The 22,014-nt window shown below is 43.5% G+C and overlaps 1 protein-coding gene across 1 annotated transcript in view; it reads left to right on the top strand.

The window, feature by feature from the left end:
* Positions 1-14,062: 14,062 nt before the first annotated feature.
* FOXR1 (forkhead box R1) overlaps positions 14,063-22,014 on the top strand; it is a 28,923-nt gene continuing 20,971 nt past the window's right edge. The window contains exon 1 of the mRNA XM_040325496.1: positions 14,063-14,247. Within this exon, the coding sequence (XP_040181430.1) occupies positions 14,127-14,247 (121 nt within the window). The 5' untranslated portion in view covers positions 14,063-14,126. The remainder of the gene's footprint in view (positions 14,248-22,014) is intronic.

Raw genomic sequence — 22,014 nt, 5'->3', positions numbered from 1 at the left:
TGGACTGGAGTTGAAAAAAAAACCCGGACTGGATTTTTAAAAAAAACTGGACTGGAGTTGAAAAAAAACCCGGACTGGATTTAAAAAAAAAGTTTTTTTTTTCAAACTCCAGTCCAGTTTTTTCTTAAATCCAGTCCGGGACTGGAGTTGAAAAAAAAACCCGGACTGGATTTTTTTAAAAAAATGGACTGGAGTTGAAAAAAAATCCCGGACTGGATTCGAAAAAAAACTGGACTGGAGTTGAAAAAAATCCCGGACTGGATTTGAAAAAAAACTGGACTGGAGCTGGGGGAGTCCAGTTTTTTTCTCAACTCCAGTCCAGTTTTTTTTTAATCCAGTCTGGGTTTTTTTTCAACCAGTCTTTTTCCAACTCCAGTCCAGTTGTTTTTTAAATCCAGTCCGGTTTTTTGTCCCAAAAAACCTGGACTGGATTTAAAAAAAAAACTGGACTGGAGTTGAAAAAAAATCCCGGACTGGATTTGAAAAAAACTGGACTGGCGTTGAAAAAAAATCCCGGACTGGATTTAAAAAAAAAACTGGAATGGAGTTGAAAAAAAACCCGGACTGGATTTAAAAAAAAACTGGACTGGAGTTGGGGGAGTCCAGTTTTTTTTAAAAATCGATTTTTTTTCCCAACTCCAGTCCAGTTTTTTTTAAATCCAGTCCGTGTTTTTTTTCCCCCAACTCCAGTCCAACTCCAGTTTTTTTTTTCATATGTGTCACGGTTACACACGGCACGCCCACAGCGACAAGTTCTGCGACTGGGGTTCTGAGGGAATACGCAAGCAAGACTGGCTGTGATACACCTTCAGACTACTCTGGCCACTCCAATCCAGCTGGCTGACCACACACAGGCAGATATGAATCTTGCATACAATCTGGTACAGTGGCGGCTCTCTAATTAGGCAGATTAGGAAGTCGCCTAAGGCCCCGCGCTTCCAGGGGCCCCGCGGCCGCCTAATCTACCTAACGTGTGTGTAGAAGTGGAGGGAATGTCCCCCGGTCTGTGTCCCCACGGCCGTTTGTAAGGGGTACTCATAGTGCCTGCAACTAGCTTTCCCTGGCCAGGGGCAGACTGACCGCCTGAGCACTACCCGAGGTCCAAGGATCAGTGGATGGCTCTAGGTACTGCCCTCTTCACCCCCCTGTGCCTGGCATCCCACCACCTGTCATCATCATCTGCCTGTGCCTGGCATCCCACCGCCTGTCACCACCCTCTTCACCCCCCTGTGCCTGGCATCCCACCGCCTGTCACCACCCTCTTCACCCCCCTGTGCCTGGCATCCCACCACCTGTCATCATCATCTCCCTGTGCCTGGCATCCCACCGCCTGTCACCACCCTCTTCACCCCCCTGTGCCTGGCATCCCACCGTCTGTCACCATCATCTCTATCCTCATCATCCCCCTGTGCCTGGCATCCCACCACCTCTCATCATCTGGGTTTTTTTTCGAACTCCAGTCCAGTTTTTTTTAAATCCAGTCTGGGTTTTTTTTCCCCCAACTCCAGTCCAGTTTTTTTTTTTAAATCCAGTCCGGACTGGATTTAAAAAAAAACTGGACTGGAGTTGGGGGAGTCCAGTTTTTTAATAAAAATCGATTTTTTTCCCCAACTCCAGTCCAGTTTTTTTTTAAATCCAGTCCGTTTTTTTTCAACTCCAGTCCAGTTATTTTGAAAAATCCGGTCCGGGTTTTTTTTTCCCCCAACTCCAGTCCAGTTTTTTTTTAAGATCCAGTCCGGGTTTTTTTTTTCAAACTCCAGTCCAGTTTTTTCTTAAATCCAGTCCGTTTTTTTTTTTCCAAAAAACCTGGACTGGATTTAAAAAAAAACTGGACTGGAGTTGAAAAAAAATCCCGGACTGGATTTGAAAAAAAACTGGACTGGAGTTGAAAAAAAAAACCGGACTGGATTTAAAAAAAAACTGGACTGGAGTTGTAAAAAGACTGGACTGGAGTTGAAAAAAAACAGACTGTATTTTAAAAAAAACTGGACTGGAGTTGGGGGGGAAAAAAACCCGGACTGGATATAAAAAAAACTGGACTGGAGTTGGGAAAAAAATCGATTTTTAAAAAAAAACTGGACTCCCCCAACTCCAGTCCAGTTTTTTTAAATCCAGTCCGGGTTTTTTTTCAACTCCAGTCCAGTTTTTTTTTAAAATCCAGTCCGGGATTTTTTTTCAACCCCAGTCCAGTTTTTTTCAAATCCAGTCCGGGATTTTTTTCAACTCCAGTCTTTTTCCAACTCCAGTCCAGTTGTTTTTTAAATTCAGTCCGGGTTTTTTCCCCCCCAACTCCAGTCCAGTCTTTTTACAACTCCAGTCCGTTTTTTTTTTCAACTCCAGTCCAGTTATTTTGAAAAATCCGGTCCGGGTTTTTTCTCCCCCAACTCCAGTCCAGTTTTTTTTTAAGATCCAGTCCGGGGTTTTTTTTCAAACTCCAGTCCAGTTTTTTCTTAAATCAAGTCCGGGTTTTTTTTCCAAAAAACCTGGACTGGATTAAAAAAAAAAACTGGACTGGAGTTGAAAAAAAAAACGGACTGGATTTTAAAAAAAAACTGGACTGGAGTTGAAAAAAAAATCCCGGACTGGGTTTAAAAAAAAACTGGACTGGAGTTGGGGGAGTCCAGTTTTTTAATAAAAATCTGTTTTTTTTTAAATCCAGTCCGTTTTTTTTTTCAACTCCAGTCCAGTTATTTTGAAAAATCCGGTCCGGGTTTTTTTCCCCCCAACTCCAGTCCAGTTTTTTTTTAAGATCCATTCCGGGTTTTTTTTCAAACTCCAGTCCAGTTTTTTCTTAAATCCAGTCCGGGTTTTTTTCCAAAAAACCTGGACTGGATTTAAAAAAAAACTGGACTGGAGTTGAAAAAAAAACCCGGACTGGATTTTTAAAAAAAACTGGACTGGAGTTGAAAAAAAAATCCCGGACTGGATTTAAAAAAAAAACTGGACTGGAGTTGAAAAAAAAAATCCCGGACTGGATTTTTTTCAAACTCCAGTCCAGTTTTTTCTTAAATCCAGTCCGGGTTTTTTTTCCAAAAAACCCAGACTGGATTTTTAAAAAAAACTGGACTGGAGTTGAAAAAAAAATCCCGGACTGGATTTAAAAAAGAAACTGGACTGGAGTTGAAAAAAAATCCCGGACTGGATTCGAAAAAAAACTGGACTGGAGTTGAAAAAAAACCCCGGACTGGATTTTAAAAAAAAACTGGACTGGAGTTGAAAAAAAACCCGGACTGGATTTAAAAAAAAAACTGGACTGGAGTTGGGGGAGTCCAGTTTTTTAATAAAAATCGATTTTTTTTTTTCCCAACTCCAGTCCAGTTTTTTTAAAATCCAGTCCGGGTTTTTTTTTTCCCCCAACTCCAGTCCAGTTTTTTTTTTAAATCCAGTCCGGTTTTTTTTTCCAACTCCAGTCCGGTTATTTTGAAAAATCCGGTCCGGGTTTTTTTTTCCCCCAACTCCAGTCCAGTTTTTTTAAAATCCAGTCCGGGTTTTTTTTTTCCCCCAACTCCAGTCCAGTTTTTTTTTTAAATCCAGTCCGGTTTTTTTTTCCAACTCCAGTCCGGTTATTTTGAAAAATCCGGTCCGGGTTTTTTTTTCCCCCAACTCCAGTCCAGTTTTTTTTTAAGATCCAGTCCGGGTTTTTTTTTTTCAAACTCCAGTCCAGTTTTTTCTTAAATCCAGTCCGGGTTTTTTTTCCAAAAAACCTGGACTGGATTTAAAAAAAAACTGGACTGGAGTTGAAAAAAAAACCCGGACTGGATTTTTAAAAAAAACTGGACTGGAGTTGAAAAAAAAATCCCGGACTGGATTTAAAAAAAAAACTGGACTGGAGTTGAAAAAAAAATCCCGGACTGGATTTTTTTAAAAAAACTGGACTGGAGTTGAAAAAAAACCCCGGACTGGATTTTTAAAAAAAACTGGACTGGAGTTGAAAAAAAATCCCGGACTGGATTCGAAAAAAAAACTGGACTGGAGTTGAAAAAAAATCCCGGACTGGATTTGAAAAAAACTGGACTCCAGTCCAGTTTTTTTTAAATCCAGTCCGGGTTTTTTTTCCCCCCAACTCCAGTCCAGTTTTTTTTTTAAATCCAGTCTGTTTTTTTCAACTCCAGTCCATTCTTTTTAAAACTCCAGTCCAGTTTTTGAGAAAAACAGACTGGATTTAAAAAAAAACTGGACTGGAGTTGGGGGGAAAAAAACCCGGACTGGATTAAAAAAACTGGACTGGAGTCCAGTTTTTTTTCAAATCCAGTCCGGGATTTTTTTTCAACTCCAGTCCAGTTTTTTTAAGATTTTTTAAGATCCAGTCCAAGTGGACTGGACTGGAGTTGAAAAAAAAACCCGGACTGGATTTTTTTAAAAAAACGGACTGGAGTTGAAAAAAAATCCCGGACTGGATTCGAAAAAAAACTGGACTGGAGTTGAAAAAAAATCCCGGACTGGATTTGAAAAAAAACTGGACTGGAGTTGGGGGAGTCCAGTTTTTTTAAAAAAAATCGTTTTTTTTCTCAACTCCAGTCCAGTTTTTTTAAAATCCAGTCCGGGATTTTTTTTTCAACTCCAGTCCAGTTTTTTTTAAAAATCCAGTCCGGGTTTTTTTTTCAACTCCAGTCCAGTTTTTTTTTAAATCCAGTCCAGGTTTTTTGGAAAAAAAACCCGGACTGGATTTAAGAAAAAACTGGACTGGAGTTTGAAAAAAAAAACCCGGACTGGATCTTAAAAAAAAACTGGACTGGAGTTGGGGGAAAAAAAACCCGGATCGGATTTTTCAAAATAACTGGACTGGAGTTGAAAAAAAAACCAGACTGGATTAAAAAAAACGACTGAGTTGGGGGGAAAAAAACCCGGACTGGATTTTAAAAAAACTTCTCTTTATCCCCTCTGTACCCCACTGCCAACTTCCTACAACCCCACCCACTGTCATCATCATCCCCCTCTGCTGACATCCCACCACCCCACTCATTGTCATCAACATCCCCATCATCCCTCTCTACCCCACCTCTTACATCCTACCACCATGCCTCCTGTCATTATCATTCTCACCCCTCCTGTACTCCACCTCTGGCATCTTATCACCTTACCCCCAATTATTATAGGGGAGATAGGATCTCTGCCTCTCACACCAATGCTGCCAACATCACCCCAAACTGCATTCTGCTATACAACCAACTGTACCCTAACAGTGAGTGATAAGTAGTAACCTATAGCAACCAATCAGTGAGCAGTAATAATGGGCAGTAACCTCTAGCAACCAATCAGTAAGTGGTAATAATCTGCAGTAACCTCTAGCAATTCCTGAGTGAGCAGTAATGATGTGCAGTAACCTCTAGCAACCAATCATTGAGTGGTAATATTGCACAGTAACCTCTAGCAACCAATCAGTGAGCGGGTAATATATATATATATGTTTAATGATATTTGATTAAAGAGTACCGTATTTATCGGCGTATACGTGCACTTTTTTCCCCTTAAAATCAGGGGAAAATCGTGGGTGATATACGCTGATACCCGCTTCCCGCGATGTGTTTGAACGCCGCCGCCCCCGACATATACCGAGTTCAGTACACTCGGCGAGGTCACTCGCGGTCACGCCCTGTGCCGCCTCCTAGCCTTTATGCGAGAGGAGCCGAGCATGCCCGAGTGTACAGCGCTCGGTATATGTCGGCGGCGGCGTTTAAACACAGTGCGGGGATCGGCTCAAAAACAGTGCAGGAGAAGTGGGGAGGACACCACCACGGACGCAGACAGACGCCGGACCGGACAAGGCCACCGATGGTCGCCGGGCAAGACACCGACGATGGGCATTCAAACTGCAAGTATTTTCTTTTTTTCAAGAATTTCCCTTCTAGGTTGGGGGTGCGCGCTATATGCCGGTGCGCGCTATATGAAGATAAATACGGTAATTGGTTAGAGAAAATTCTAGACACTGTAAATTCAAAGTTTGTAGGATTTAAGACTCTTAATAAATGAAATGTATACAATTAATTTCTATCGCTTGAATTTTTTTCGCATTTTGGGCGTGAATAGGGCCTCATATCTAAGATTTGCCTAAAGGCCTCACAAAGCCTAGAGCCGCCTCTGATCTGGTATACTCTAAGGTTTGGGGAGCAGTCTAACAATTAGCACATACTTCTAGGATTCCTTCAGCTATCCTACAAGCTTGAACCCTGCTGTTAATCACTCTTCCCACTGTGTGTGATTATATGTCAGTATTCCATTGTATATCCCTGTATGTTGCGGTCGTTCAGGTGCTTATCTAATAGTTTTTTTAAACTATCGATGCCCCCGTTAAAACCACCGCCTGTGGAAGGGAATTCCACATCCTTGCCGCTCTTACTGTAATGAACCCTCTACGCAGTTTAAGGTTAAACCTCTTTTCTTCAAATTTTAATGAGTGTCTTATTAACCACTTTAGCCCCAGGCCTGTTTTTCAGATTCAGTGTTTACGAGACTAAAACATTTTTTTTTGCTAGAAAATTACTTAAAACCCCTAAACATTATATATATTTTTTTCTAACACCCTAGAGAATAAAATGGCAGTCATTGCAATACTTTTTGTCACACCGTATTTGCGCAGCGGTCTTACAAGCGCACTATTTTTGGAAAAAATGCACTTTTTTAAATTAAAAAATAAGACAACAATAAATTTGGCCCAATTCTTTTATATATTGTGAAAGATAATGTTACGCCGAGTAAAATGATACCCAACATGTCACGCTTAAAAATTGCGCCCGCTCGTGGCATGGTGTCAAACTTTTACCCATAAAAATCTCGATAGGCGACGTTTAAAAAATTCTATAGGTTGCATTTTTTGAGTTACAGAGTAGGCCTAAGGCTAAAATTATTGCTCTCGCTCTAACGATCGCGGCGATACCTCACTTGTGTGGTTTGAACACCGTTTTCATATGCGGGCGCTACTCGCGTATACGTTCGCTTCTACGCGCGAGCTCGTCGGGACGGGGCGCTTTAAAAAAATTTTTTGGGGGTTTTCGCATTTATTTTTATTTATTTTAAAATTTTTAACACTGAAATAAAAAAATAAAAAAAATTATCACTTTTATTCCTATTACAAGGAATGTAAACATCCCTTGTAATAGAAGAAAGCATGACAGGTCCTCTTAAATATGAGATCTGGGGTCAAAAAGACCTCAGATCTTATATTTAGGCTTAAATGCAAAAAAAAAAAAAAATTGGAATTTGGAAATGTCATTTTTTCAAATGACAAAAAAAAAAAAATGTTGCTTTAAGACGCTGGGCGGCACTGACGTTTTGACGTCACTTCCGCCCAGCAGAGCTATGGGGACGGGTGAAGGAGATTTTTCCTTCACTCGTAACCCCGCTCAGCTGCCGAACGATCCCGATCTCCTCCGCCGCTACCGACGGCTCCGGTAAGTGGCGGAGGGCGCGGGAGAGCAGCGGGAGGGGGGGGGGCCCTCTCCCGCCACCGATAACGGCGATCTCGCGGCGAATCCGCCACGGAGACTGCCGTTATCGTGTACCGGACCGCCCACTGAAGAGATGAATATCTCGATTGTGGCAGCAGCTGCTGCCGTTACCGAGATATTCATCTTTAAAGTGATGACGTATAACGACGGTGGGCGGTCGGTAACTAGTTAAACGTGTCTTATTAAACTCCTGTAGCGCCTGATTACTTCTAAGAACCGGTGCTAATTTAAATTCAGAGGGGGTCAGAGAGTTAGTTAGCTCTGACCAGGCTGATTTGTTTAAATTTAGGTCTCTGTCTCAGCTTGGCTGTGCTGTGGGCTCATTCTGTCGCTTCTGGGGTGCTGATTCCACCCCAGGACGACAGGTGGCAGCAGTGGAGTCGAGGTTTGGGTGCTTTTCCCCAGCAGCCTATCAGGAGGGGTTTCCCTCACTGTGCATGCTGGGGGAGGGTATTTATGGGGCAGACGCCATTGATCTGGGTCTTCTTCCAGTGTGGCACCCACCTTTAGGGTGACCACATCACGGCGCCCAGGCGAAATGGCCTTCCAGGCCGGGGTGCACGTGCCACGCGGTGTTCCTGGATCCGGGACCACGTTGGTCCGGAACATTTGAGCTGTGGCTGGGCCCCAGTGATCGACTGGGTCCCTAATCCTAAGAAGATCCCAAGCGTTGTTCCTTTGAGAGGAAGCTGTTCAGTGGGGAGTCCGTCTGAGGAGAGCCAAAAGAGGCTGGCGATCCAATAGGGTCTTGACCACCCACCGGGGATCAAGGGAACCGGGTACTGAAAGGCTGGACGTTGGTCACCTATCAGTCGGTAACCTAACTACTAACTACCTGAAGGAGATCCAGGTGCGAAGTCTATTAAGGAGGATTATATCCGCTATCTCAATTCTATGCATGGTCTGTGGCAGAGACTTTTCCCTTAAGTTCCGAGTGATACTCTGGCTGCCAGGTCAGTGAGAGAAGCCTGTCCAGGTACAATAAACCCACTCTGGCTGGAGTGGCAAAGAAGAAAATGTTGTTGGAAGCAAGACTGTTTCCCTATTGCTACGCCTGAATCTGATATTTCTCCTTCTGTTGAATCTCTACTCTTCACCACAAGTTTTATTGTTTTTACCCGGCTGGGTAATAAAGAGCACAGAAAAAGACACCTGTCGTGGACATTCCGTTACTACTACTTTCACCATACACCCCTAGACGGCGATGGGAGCCACGAGGTAACATGCCACCCAAAACAAACCAGCAGCTCTTTCGGGGGTAGTGCTACACTCCCTTCCGCAAAAAACTTTTATCCCTATTGTGGGGTCACCAGTGTGGTATTTGTAAATTGAAAGCATATCCCCTCTCAAGCGTCTCTTCTCCAAAGAGAATAAGTTCAGTGCTCGTAACCTTTCTTCACAACTAATATCCTCCAGACCCTTTATTAGCTTTGTTGCCCTTTGTACTCGCTCCGTTTCCAGTACATCCTTCCTGAGGGCTGGTGCCCAGAACTGGACAGCATGCTTCAGGTGAGGCCAGACCAGAGTCCTGTAGAGAGGGAAAATTATCGTTTTAATCACAAGAGTCCCCCTTTTACATCTGAATCCACAGAGTTCCCCTTTTACATCTGAATCCACAGAGTTCCTCCTTTACATCTGAATCCACAGAGTTCCCTTTCACTGAAAGGGGGGACTCTGCAGACTCTGATGTAAGGGAGAACTCTGGGGACTCTAACATAAGGGATGCTCTGGGAAACCCGATTTAAGGGAGAACACCGAGTACTCATGCATGGAGAGGAATCTGATGTAAGGGGGAACACTCTGACCTCTGGTGTAAAGGGGAACTCTGATCTAAGGGGTGCTCTGAGAACTCTGATTTACCTTAGTGTACTCACTCAGAGGCAGGAGAGAGAAAGGGGGAGACTTAAGTCACAGACAGGGATGGATGGTGAGCTCACTCACCCCTTGGCAATGGGCACCTCTCATCCAGATGTATCTGAGGCAGCTGGACTTCAAATTTCCAGCCCCCACTTTCCTTTTCTGAGGCACAGTGCTGGAGATTGGAGTGTGGGCAGACACAGAGGGGCAGGGGCAGGAGGAAGAGGAGATGATAGACCCCTTTCTCCTCTTCCATCTGTATGTTGGGAGCTTGTTAGTGCTGGCTTTGGGCAGTGTGAAGAGAATGTATCAAACACTCTCAGCTTAGACAACTGGAGCCAGCAACCCTGCTGGGAGGCCATAGTTCTGTCTGAATAATGTGTCTGGGTTTCAGGCAGTCTGAAACCCGGACACAGGATTCCAAACCCGAACTGTCCAGGTGAATCCCAGACAGGTGGCAGCCCTACATGGAGTGTATCTGACCAATCCCCAAATAGGATTGTCAGGGGGTAGGTCTCCTATATATACTCATGGTCAGCCTGTTGTGGGAGGAGTTGTCGAGTGGAAGAACTAGTGATGGGAGTGTTAGGCTGTCGTGGTTCTTAAGGGAACCCCCTTTCTGTGGGGGGGGGGGGAGTGAACTCGGGCCTGGAGCTCAGGAGCAGGGAAGGAACCTCTCTATACACGCATTGCACTTAATGGGGTGCGACTTTAGATGCCACATGTGCTCCAAAGTCGGAGCGCATGTCGCATCAATGTGAACCAGGCCTAACACCTCGTTCACATTAAATGCGGCTTTAAAATCGTGCAACTTTATCTGAAATCGCACAATTTCAAAGCCGCATGTCAGTGCGACCTCAGTTACAACTTTGAAGACATCTGTGTGGCTTCATGCAAGTCACACCTGGAATCGGCAAAGTAGTGCAGGAACTCCTTTTTCAAATTGACGTGGCACTGCAAAGCTGTCACACCGATTTGAACATGGCCATTGCCGATAATAGGGTGCAACTTGTCATGCGATTTGACCTGTCAAATCGCATGACAAGTCACTCTAATGTGAACGAGGGCTAAGGCTAACCATACATTCAATTTTCTTGTACAATTGTTCTTTAGATTTACCAAAAAACTTATATTATGAGGTCAACTTTAAATTGTATCCAATTGGGCAGGCCTTTGCATTACATAGTTTAAGATAAATCTAAAAGAAAATTGATCATGTATGACCAGCCTAGTGGCCCGTACACACAATCTGAAAATCGGATGAAAAATACAGATTTTGAAACAATAATACGATACTCGGATCGTTAGTACAGAGCTTTTTCGAGAGCCAATCACACAGTTCATCTGATATTATCCGAAGGGAGAAACACAAACATTTTTCTCGTACTATGCCAGATTGTACGATTTTTGTTTAACCACTTGAGCCCCGGGTCATTGTAAGATGACGTCTTCACGGTGGCTCTGAAAATCCAACAGGACGTCTATTGACATCCTGGATTCCTCCGGCCACTGGGGGGCGCGCCGGCGCGTCCCCGAGATGTCGATGCGCGTGCCTGGCGGTCGCGATGTCTACCAGGTACCCGCGATCGGTAATGACAGAGCAGGGACGTGGAGCTCTGTGTGTAGTCCTGTCAGGGGAGAGAGGAGACCGATCTGTGTCCCTTGTACATAGGGACATAGATCGGTCACCTCCCCCAGTCACCCCCCTCCACACACAGTTAGAACACAATACAGGTACACATTTAACCCCTTCCTCACCCCCTAGTGTTAACCCCTTCAATGCCAGTCACATTTATACAGTAATTAGTGCATATTTATAGCACTGATCGCTGTATAAATGTGAATGGCGCCAAAAATGTGTCATAATGTCGCAGTCCCAATAAAAAAAAAATCGCAGATCGCCGCCATTACTAGTAAAAAAAAAAAATAATAATAATAATAATAATAATTCTGTCCCATATTTTGTAAGCGCTTATTGCGATTTTTACCAAAAATATGTAGAAGAATACGTATCGACCTAAATTGAGAAAAAAAAAATTTTTGGAAAAAAAAATTGGGCTATTTATTATAGCAACAAATATTGATTTTTTTTTTCAAAATTGTTGCTTTTTTTTGTTTATAGCGCAAAAAATAAAAACCGCAGAGGTGATCCAATACCACCAAAAGAAAGCTCTATTTGTGGGGAAAAAAAGGGCGTAAATTTTTTTTGGGAGCCACGTCGCATGACCGCGCAATTGTCAGTTAAAGTGACGCAATGCCGGAAGCTGAAATTTCACCTGGGCAGGAGGGGGGTATTTGTGCCTGGTAAGCAAGTGGTTAATCAGTATAGCTGTCCTCAGAAAAATACAATAGAAATACACTACAACACATGACATCACTTCCGATTTTTTTATTCTGTCGTACGAGAATTTTCATCACTTTAGTAACCTCTCCATTTTCGATATGTGACTAGCATGCAAAAAAAAACTGACAATCTGACATCCAATTTTCGGATAGTGTGTACCGGCCATAAGACATCCCAGGTTTTGTCAGTTTGGTATTTTAGACCAGGTGAGTGTATTCAAGAGTGGATTTTTTTTCATACCTGCTGTAGTGTCAGCAGTTGGGGAAGAGACGTAATCAGACATTTTTAAGTTTAAAGGTGTTGTAAAGGTAAAAGTTTTTTCACTTAAATGCGTTCTATGCATTAAGGTGAAAAAACATCTGCTGATTAGTGCCCCCCTTTACTTACCTGACCCCTCGAAAGTCCCACGCCGTGAACACGCAGGCTTCTCGGCCGTCCTCCCGGCTCATTTATTGGTTGATTAAAAGCATTAGCTTGCGCTGCTGTCAATCACATCCAATAATGCAGCGAGTGATACAGTCGGCGACTATGGCCGCCGCTGTATCACGGGAGCACGCCTGCAATAACTCAACACCATGCAAGCTCGCTTGCATGAAGCTGTTGAGTCCTTGCGGAGGGGGAGCCGAGACAGCTGCCGAGGGACCCAGAAGACCAGGTTCGGGGCCACTCTGTGCAAAACGAGCTGCACAGTGAAGGTAAGTATAAAATTTTTGGTATTTTTTTAAAAAACATTTTTTATCTGTAGTGATCCTTTAACCACTTAAGGACCGCCTCCTGCACATATACATCAGCAGAATGGCACGGCTGGGCACATGTACGTACAGGTACGTCCTGTACATGTACCCAGCCGTGGGTTGCGGTGCGCTCCCGCGTCCCGGTCCGAAGCTCCGCTGGGGTCCCGTGATCGGTCCCCGGAGCTGAAGAACGAGGAGAGCCGCGTGTAAACACGGCTTCCCCATTCTTCTCTGTGGCGGCTGCATCGAACGTGTCATCCCTTTTATGGGGGGACACAATCGATGACGTCACTCCTACAGCCACACCCCCCTACAGTTGTAAACACACACTAGGTGAAACATAACTCCGTCAGTGCCCCCTGTGGTCAACTCCCAAACTGCAACTGTTATTTCCACAGTAAACAATGCATTTTAAATGCATTTTTTGCTGTGAAAATGACAGTGGTCCCAAAAATGTGTCAAAATTGTCCGAAGTGTCCACCATAATGTCGCAGTCACGAAAAAAAAAAAGAATACGTATTGGCCTAAACTGAGGGAAATTTTTTTTTTATATATTTTTGGGGGATAGTTATTATAGCAAAAAGTAAAAAATATTGCATTTTTTTTTCAAAATTGTCGCTCTATTTTTGTTTATAGCGCAAAAAATAAAAACCGCAGAGGTGATCAAATACCACCAAAAGAAAGCTCTATTTGTGGGGAAAAAAGGACGTCAATTTTGTTTGGGAGCCACATCGCACGACCGCGCAATTGTCAGTTAAAGCGACGCAGTGCCGAATCGCAAAAAGGGGCAAGGTCCTTCAGCTGCATTTTGGTCCGGGTCTTAAGTGGTTAAGGCTGATTCACACCCCCTTTTTTTCAGGACAGCATAAGGCAGGCCATTCACTTGAATGAGCTTCCCTATACAAGGCAGTGAGCCGTGCAGATTTTTGCAATATTCATTATCGCGCACGTGCTACCCGCGTTTGGCGTGCCATTAAGAAATAATGGCACCACAAGCACTTCACGAAAAACATGCGTTTCATCTCACGTTTGCAGAATGCGAAGGTGAAGTGAATGCATCCTTAGTGGTCCACTGTAAATATGCCAAATATTTAAGGAAAATAATTGACCGATTTTTCTTAAATATATATTTATATTATATACGTATTTATAAAAGTTTAGGGGGATTGTCACATTCTTCTTTATTGTTATACTGTTATTTAAAAAGGAGAAATATGCATTATATTATGTTATATAGCAAAAATGTTACATAATTCCTGAATAACATATGTATATATCTTTAAGCCTAGGTTCACATTGGAGCGATTTGTCATGCGAGATCAAATCACATGACAAGTCGCAGCCTATTGGCGGCAATGGCACTGTTCCAATCGGTGCGACACCGATTTTGCTGTTCCACACCGATTTGCAAAAGTAGTTCCTGCACTACTTTTTCTCATTTCAGGTGCGATTTCTATAGACATCTGTGTATGAAGCCACACAAATGTCTATCAAGTAGCACCTGAAATCGCGCTGGCCTTGCTACTTTGAAATCGCGCTACTTCAAGTGAAGTAGCACGATTTCAAAGTAGCATCAGTGTGAACCAGGGCTTAGCAAGAATTATATTCGGATTTCATGCCAACTCTGACATTTGAATTCAGACTGATCCTTTAAGTGTGAAGGGGAGGGATCTACATGTGACCATTAAAACACCTGGTCATCAAAGGCTGCTGAGTGCTGACCAACACTACACTGCTCTTACCATAATGATGTTACACTTGGCTAATAGAAGCAAGTATGAACATCTTCATTTATCAACAGCTTTAGAAGACTGGGACATGATGGAAGAACTGAATCAGTGCGTTACTATAGATCAGTATTTTGCTGGTAAGCACACTTTACTCCTAAACATGTTTGAGCATCAATGGTCTTCATACCCTGAGATTAAAGTTCTGATCACATGGGTGCAAATCCCAGGGATTTGGGAAGCATACTGAAGCTTTTTAGCATCTTATCATAAGGCTCTATTTGAATAATGATACCCAGAGTGTTCACAATTTATAATGAGCTTTACACGATAAAATTTGGGTTATGGTTTACCATCTGCAAACTGGGCACTTTCACCCCCTTCCAATTGCGCGGTGATGCAGCACTATGCTCGTAGGAAATTCTTTCCTCCTTCCTCCCCCCCCCCCACACACAAATAGAGCTTTCTTTTGGTGGTATTCAACACTTTTTTTTTTTTTAACAAATTTAAAAAGACCAACATTATTATTTTTTATTTTTTTTATTTTTTCTTAGTTTCTGTTATAAAATTTTGCAAACAGGTAATTTGTCTTCTTCACTGATTGGCAGCACTGTTGAGACTGCACTGATGATCAGTGTTTTTCAACCTTTTTTTTAACAAAGCACCCTTTAAAATCTGTCAGAATCTCAAGGCACACCAAACCAAAAATGTGTAAAAAAAATCTCCATAAGCAACACTTTAGCTCTAAACATGTAACCTGTTTTTTTTAAAGAGAATGTCTAGCACTAGAATTATTGCACTCGCTCTAACATGTGCGGTAATACCTCACATGTGTGTTGCGAATACTGTTTACATATGCGTGTTGTGCGTATCCACTTGCGTAGGGATGGGGGGGGGGGGGGTGTGCTTAAAAATAAAAAAATGTCTTATTAAACTTTTTTTTCTTTTCACTGTGCCTTTTAAAAAATGTTTAAAATAATATACATGGGCTATGTGGGTTAATATTGATAATGATAACTGTATACTTTAATGCTGCAGTGCAGGTGTAGCGCAGTGTACCTGCGGTTTTCATGTGGTTTCTCATACACTTCTATTATGTAGTAAATTGTTGGTACATTTTCTGAAAGCACACCAAAAATGAGGGACATAGTAGAAGTCTGAGAAACCGCAGGTACACTGCACTACACCTGCACTGTGGCCAAACTGCAGTATTGAAGTATACAGTTATCAATAATAACTCATATAGCCTATGTATAATATATTACATTTAAAAAAATGAGGCAATGAAATGAGGCAATGTGAAAGTGCCAACAGGTGTAATGTCGTTTTCTTCTTTTTTTTTTTTTTAATATAAACACCATGCCTGCAGCCTGCAATAAAACTATTAAACATGTTTCACATTGAAAATGACAGTAAATAGACAGAAAGTACTGTACCCGTGTCTCCTCACTGTTCTTCCACCTCTACTTTATTTGCGTTCTTCTTCCCCCTCAGGGAAAAGCGCGCCAGACAGAGTCCTCTGCCAGCCGCAGCTCACACATCACACATAGCAGTGCGTGCGTGCGTGCGTGCGCCCGACCCTCCCATAGCAACCGATGACGTATTCGGTTGGCAAGACACTTTCGGGAGGCCCACACAGCTTCCCGAGTGCCTGTTGCAGCGGCAAGTGAGCTTTACACAGCGGAGGCACTTCCGCTAGGTGGCACTTCCATTGCGGTCGGCCTAAAATATGTAAATGAGTAGATACGCCGATTCACGAATGTACGCTTGCCCGACGCAGTAAAGATACGCCGTTTACGTAACGCAGTTTCAGGCCTAAAGTTATTCCATCAAATAGCTGGAATAGTAATGTTAAGTATGGCCGTCGTTCCCACGTCGAAATTTGAAATTTTTACGTTGTTTGCGTAAGTCCTCCGTGAATAGGGATTTACGTCCACGTCTAAACCAATAGGACCGTGCGGCGTACTTTGCCGCAATGCACACTGGGATATGTACACGGACGGCGCATGCGCCGTTCGTAAAATACGTCAATCATGTAAGGTCACCCTCCATTACCATAAAACACGCCCCATCAACTCACCGGATTTACGCTAACTTAGCAGGCAAGTACTTTGTGAATCATGTACTTGCCTCGCTAACTTACGGCGGCGTAGTGTAAACACGATATACTACGCCGCCGCAACGATACGCCTGCCTACCTGAATCTAGCTATATGAGTTCAGTGATTACCACACTTGTGTTCCATTCATTTAGGTTCAATAAAAGTTTTATTAAAGAATTTTAAACAGACATCAAAAGAAACATGAACCAGACCCCCCACAATGGGTGGGCTGGTCCTCATCATAACACCTTTCCAAAGCATAATCTATAGTATGAACTTCTTTAGGAGCTAGGAAAACAATTATGTAGTGTTCCATTCATTTAAAGAGCTCTGTGAATGAGCGATGCGGGTATAGCCATGCCAATTTCATGTCTGACAAACTTTGAAAAGAGAGAGGATGTTTTATGGTTGAGGGGGTTGGGCTAAATGGCACAATGTTTGTTTTTTATAAAAAATTAGCCTTTAACCACTTAAGGACCGCCTCCTACACATATACGTCGGTAGAATGGCACGGCTGGGCACAGGCACGCGACCCGGTACGAAGCTCCGTGAACGTGGGACCCGATCGCCGCCGGTGTCCCGTGATCGGTCACAGGAGCTGAAGAACAGGGAGAGGTGTGTGTGTGTGTATAAACGCACCTTCCCCGTTCTTCACAGTGGTAGTGTCATTGATCGTCTGTTCCCTGATATAGTGAATGACGTCGCACATCCAGCCCCACCCCCCTACAGTTAGAAACACATGAGGTTACACTTAACCCCCTACAGCGCCCTCTAGTGGTTAACTCCTAAACTGCAATTGTCATTTTCACAGTAATCAATGCATTTTTATAGCACTTTTTGCTGTGAAAATGACAATGGTCCCAAAAATGTGTCAAAATTGTCCAATGTGTCCGCCATAATGTCGCAGTCACGGAAAAAATCGCTGATCGCCGCCATTAGTAGTAGAAAAAAAATTATTAATAAAAATGCCATAAAACTATCCCCTTTTTTGTAAACCAATCGTTAAAAGCTTATTGTGTGTGTGTTTTTTTTTTTTTTTTTTTTTTTACCAAAAATAGGTAGAAGAATACGTATTGGCCTAAACTGAGGGAAAAAATAATTTTTTTACATTTTTTTGGGGGGATATTTTATTATAGCAGAAACTAAAAATCTATTTTTGTTTATGGCGCAAAAAATAAAAACCGCAGAGGTGATCAAATACCACCAAAAGAAAGCTCTATTTGTGGGGAAAAAAGGACGCCAATTTTGGTTGGGAGCTACATCGCACGCCCACACAATTGTCAGTTAAAGCGACGTAGTGCCGAATCGCAAAAAGTGGCAAGGTCCTTAACCTGCATATTGGTCCGGGTCTTAAGTGGTTAAGAGCTTTTTCACACAAGGGCGACACGACTCTGGCTTGACTTGACATGACTTTTCGAGGCAACCTGAAAACGACCTGAGTGCGCAACATGGGGCGACTTACAAGGCGACTTCAAGTCTCCTCCAGGACAGGAGGCTTTCCAGTGGCCAATCAAACAAGAATCAGCTCTGTGGGAGGCAAAGGGGAGGGAGGGGTTTGCCTGAGAAATGTATGTTCTCGTTTTGTTGCTTCTGTTAAGACAGTGATCTGACTTCTGAGGCGACTTCCATTGAAATCAATGGGTACAAGTCGCCTAGAAGTCGGATTGAACTAGTACAGGAACCTTTCTGAAGTCGGAGCGACTTCACTGGTGTACATTAAAACGGCTCCATTCACTTCAATTGCTTTTCTCAACAGCGTGACTTGGGGCGACTTCAAATTGGATCCCAAGTCGCCCCTGTGTGAAACGGCTCTTAGGTAGTTTGTTTTATTTGTTTGTTTTCTTTAGGCACCGAGTTAGGGGTGTGTGTGTGTGTGTGTGTGTGTGTGTGTGTGTGTTAGTCTCAACAGATGAGGTTCTTTTTGTTTAGTTCTCTATGTTGACAGACTGTCGTCCTAAATTCTTACCATTGGTACGCTTCTTTATTATTCTTTAATGTTTTCCAATTTTCGGCCAACATATTTTGGTAAATTTTCGGCGGACAATGGTCTGATTTTCGTATGGTCAGTACACAAATCCGTCACACAAAAGTCGAAGTACAACTGCACATGCTCGGAATCAATGCTCATCAAACACATAATTGGCAGAAGGGGCCCAAAGGGTGGCGTTCAAGAGATGAAATTCCTCGTAGTACGCCACTATGTTCGTGTTTGTGGCACGACAATTGTGTACCGTTCATATGCAAAAAAAAATCCTGGCACGCGCCCTTTGGACAAAAATCGGACGCTCGGTTTGCCAACAATCGTACTGCGTGTATGAGGCTTTAGTGAGTAGGAAAGTTAGACTGCATTCACACATGATTGCGGGCTAAATCGCTGCAATTCTGTCCCACAATTTCAAATGGCTCCAAAAGCGGGACACGTTTGCGATGCCATTACTTCAAATGTCACCCCAGATGTGCCACAATTTGCCCTGATTGTCGTGCGGTAAATCGTGTTCCAAACGCAATGCTTAAAAAGAAATATGAGCTTCTTTTGGGCGACAGCTTTGTGATTTGCCACGCAACGATCACGGCGAAATCAAGCGTTCAGGGTGCCTTTAGCAGTAATAGCATTGCAAACGCGTCCTGCTTTTTGCAGCCATTTGAAATCATGTGTGAATGCAGCCTTAGGCAAATGTCTGCACTTTATTTTGGACTGTCTTTGTAGTTTGTCAATTTATTTAAGTAAAGCTTTTGAAACTTTGACTTTTCCTGGTCTGAACTTACTAAAGGGGTGTATGGAAACCCTTACTCTTCAACTTCAAACTAACCCCCAGGAGACTGTTCACATTCTCCTCTGCTATAGGCCACCTGGGCCAAAATCGCAGCTTCTACCATCATTAACGGAGTTCATATCCACTTATACCCTTAACAGCAAACATCTTTTGCTGCTCGGGGACTTCAATCTGTGGGCCAACTCCTCACAGGATCCCATTGCGGATGCCTGCATCGATCACCTGGAAGGATTAGGACTACAGCAACTTATATGCGGACCCACGCATGCTTCAGGTCACACACTCGACCTAATTTTCAGACAAAATCTGAAAATAAACATTTTGGGAAATGAACCATTGCCATGGACAGACCACCATGCAATTAGTTTCATAATTTCCAAAATTCCACCAGTGATAAAAGCACCCAAGCCGGTGACAATACACTGGGCTAGATCTCAGAAGAAGCTCCATTCGGAACTCTTCAAATCTACCTTGGGAAACCGAATCGAAACTATTCATCCTCAGTTAACAGCCTCAGATACACTGGATGCCATAAATGCAGCTCTGCTACAATCAGCCGACTTGGTAGCACCGAAACGCAAAGTCCGCATCCGGAAAAAAAAGTCCGGCTGGTTCAACAACCAGCTGTCCCTACTGAAGCAAGAGCGCAGAAGGGCGGAAGCCGCCTGGAAAAGAAGCCCTTCAGAGGATACCCTCATCATCTACAAGGCAACAACAACACGATATCATAAAGAAATCTTCAAAGCCAAGAAACATCATTTTTCTATGAGGATTAACAGCGCCATGAACCGCCCCCGAGAACTATTCAAGATGGTCACCCAGACCATGAATCCGGGATGTCTTGAAGTCCCCAATTCAGACACCCAAGAGTTCTGTAATGAACTATCGGATTTCTTCATCGACAAAATCGAAAGAATCCGGGTAAGTATTCTGCAAAATAATACCCCCCTCAGCCCCCTCTTCAATCAACTACAAAACACCAACAGAAACCTTCTACAATCAACTAAGTTCACTCTGGAACCCATCTCCATCGATACCACCAAAAATATCATTGGTGCGTTGCGGAACAGCACAGCACCCAATGACATCATTCCCACCAAGCTGCTGAAGGAATGCGCCGACATTCTGGCGCCTCCCATCACACAGCTTATAAATCAGTCATTTAAGGAAGGCATAGTGCCATCCCTGCTGAAAGAGGGCACAATCCAGCCCATCTTGAAAAAACCTAACTTGGATCCCAAGGACCCAACTCACCGCCGCCCCATAACAGGCCTAAATATTCTCTCCAAGATAATGGAGAAAATAGTGGTACAACAGCTGCAACAGCATCTGGATACCCACAATCTACTCGATCCATTTCAATCAGGTTTCCGTCCCAGACACGGGACAGAAACGGCCTTACTCAAAATATGGGACGATGCCCTCGAGGCCGCAGACGAGGGAGAATCCTGTCTCCTGGTTCTGCTGGACCTAAGCGCAGCCTTTGACACAGTAGACCACAAAATGTTACTGATGCGACTGGCCGAGGTAGCCAGAATCGCAGAAGGTGATTTACCATGGTTTTCCTCCTTTCTTGAAAACCGATCACAAACAGTGAAACTGGGATCTTTCACGTCGGAAAAACGCACAGTGCCATGTGGAGTCCCCCAAGGATCCCCCCTGTCACCGGTACTGTTCAACATCTATCTTCGCCCTCTCTTTGATATTATCAGTAGCCAAGAACTACTTTATCACTCTTATGCAGACGATACGCAATTGTATTTTCGCATCTGCAACAAAAAGGATCATCATCTCAGTTTAGAGAAATGTCTCTCTCTTCAATAGAAAACTGGATGACTAAGAGTTATCTTAAACTCAACAGTTCCAAAACAGAACTTCTTATGTTTCACGCCAGCCGAAAGAGTCAACTGGCAACAACCTGGACACCGCCGCCCATTCTGGGCCAAAGCATCACCTTTAGCTCCAAAGTCAAAAGTCTAGGAGTCATTTTTGACACCTTCATGACAATGGACGCACAAATAGGGTCAGTAGTCAGCGGATCGCACCATTTGTTGCGCCTACTACGCAGACTTATTCCATTTATCCCCAAAGAAGACGTAGCAGTCGTGGTGGGAACAATCGTGAATTCCAGACTGGACTATGCAAATGCCCTTTACCTCGGGCTCCCAAAGTACCAAATCGCTCGTCTGCAAGTCGTACAGAATACGGCCGCCAGACTGGTGACTGGGAAAAAAACATGGGAATCAATCTCACCTTCGCTGAGAACCCTTCACTGGTTGCCAGTAAAAGACAGAATTGTATTTAAAGCACTCTGCCTGACACATAAGTGCATCCATGGGAAGGCTCCGCAATATCTTTGCGACAAGATAGAACCTCACAATTCTAATCGCGTTCTGCGATCCACTGACCAAAATCTGGTCAAGGTGCCAAAAACCAAATACAAGTCCAAAGGAGAAAGAAGGTTTGCTTTTCAAGGTCCGAGACTATGGAACGCTTTACCAACCAGCATTCGGTTGGAGGAAAACCACCTGACTTTCAGAAGACAGATTAAAACTCTGCTCTTTTGATGTCATGAGACACGAAACATCAAGCTCCCAGAGGCGATTCAGTTCGCATGTGCCGCGCTATATAAGTTTTTTTTTATTCATTCATTCAACCAGTAGGGATGAGGTTCGTGTTCAAGTCGAACTCCCGTTCGACTTGAACATTGTATGTTCAATCGTTCGTCGAATTACAAACGTTATGGGCCGTTCGTGCCAAATTCGAGTGGTGTGTCACGGCCCATAATTCACTGCGGCATTGCTGGCTGATGATTGGCCAAGCATGCACTATGACCCGCATGCTTTCTCCAATCACGGAGAGCCATAATTGTCGAGAGAGAGAGAGAGAGAGAGAGAGAGAGAGAGAGAGAGAGAGAGAGAGAGAGAGAGAGAGAGAGAGAGAGAGAGAGAGAGAGAGAGAGAGAGAGAGAGAGAGAGAGAGAGAGAGAGAGAGAGAGAGAGAGAGAGAGAGAGAGAGAGAGAGAGAGAGAG

Source organism: Rana temporaria, chromosome 10, assembly GCF_905171775.1.
Source record: "Rana temporaria chromosome 10, aRanTem1.1, whole genome shotgun sequence".
Classification (NCBI taxonomy): Eukaryota; Metazoa; Chordata; class Amphibia; order Anura; family Ranidae; genus Rana; species Rana temporaria.
Note: the sequence above shows the minus strand (reverse complement) of the source record. Positions and strands in the feature narration are given on the sequence as shown.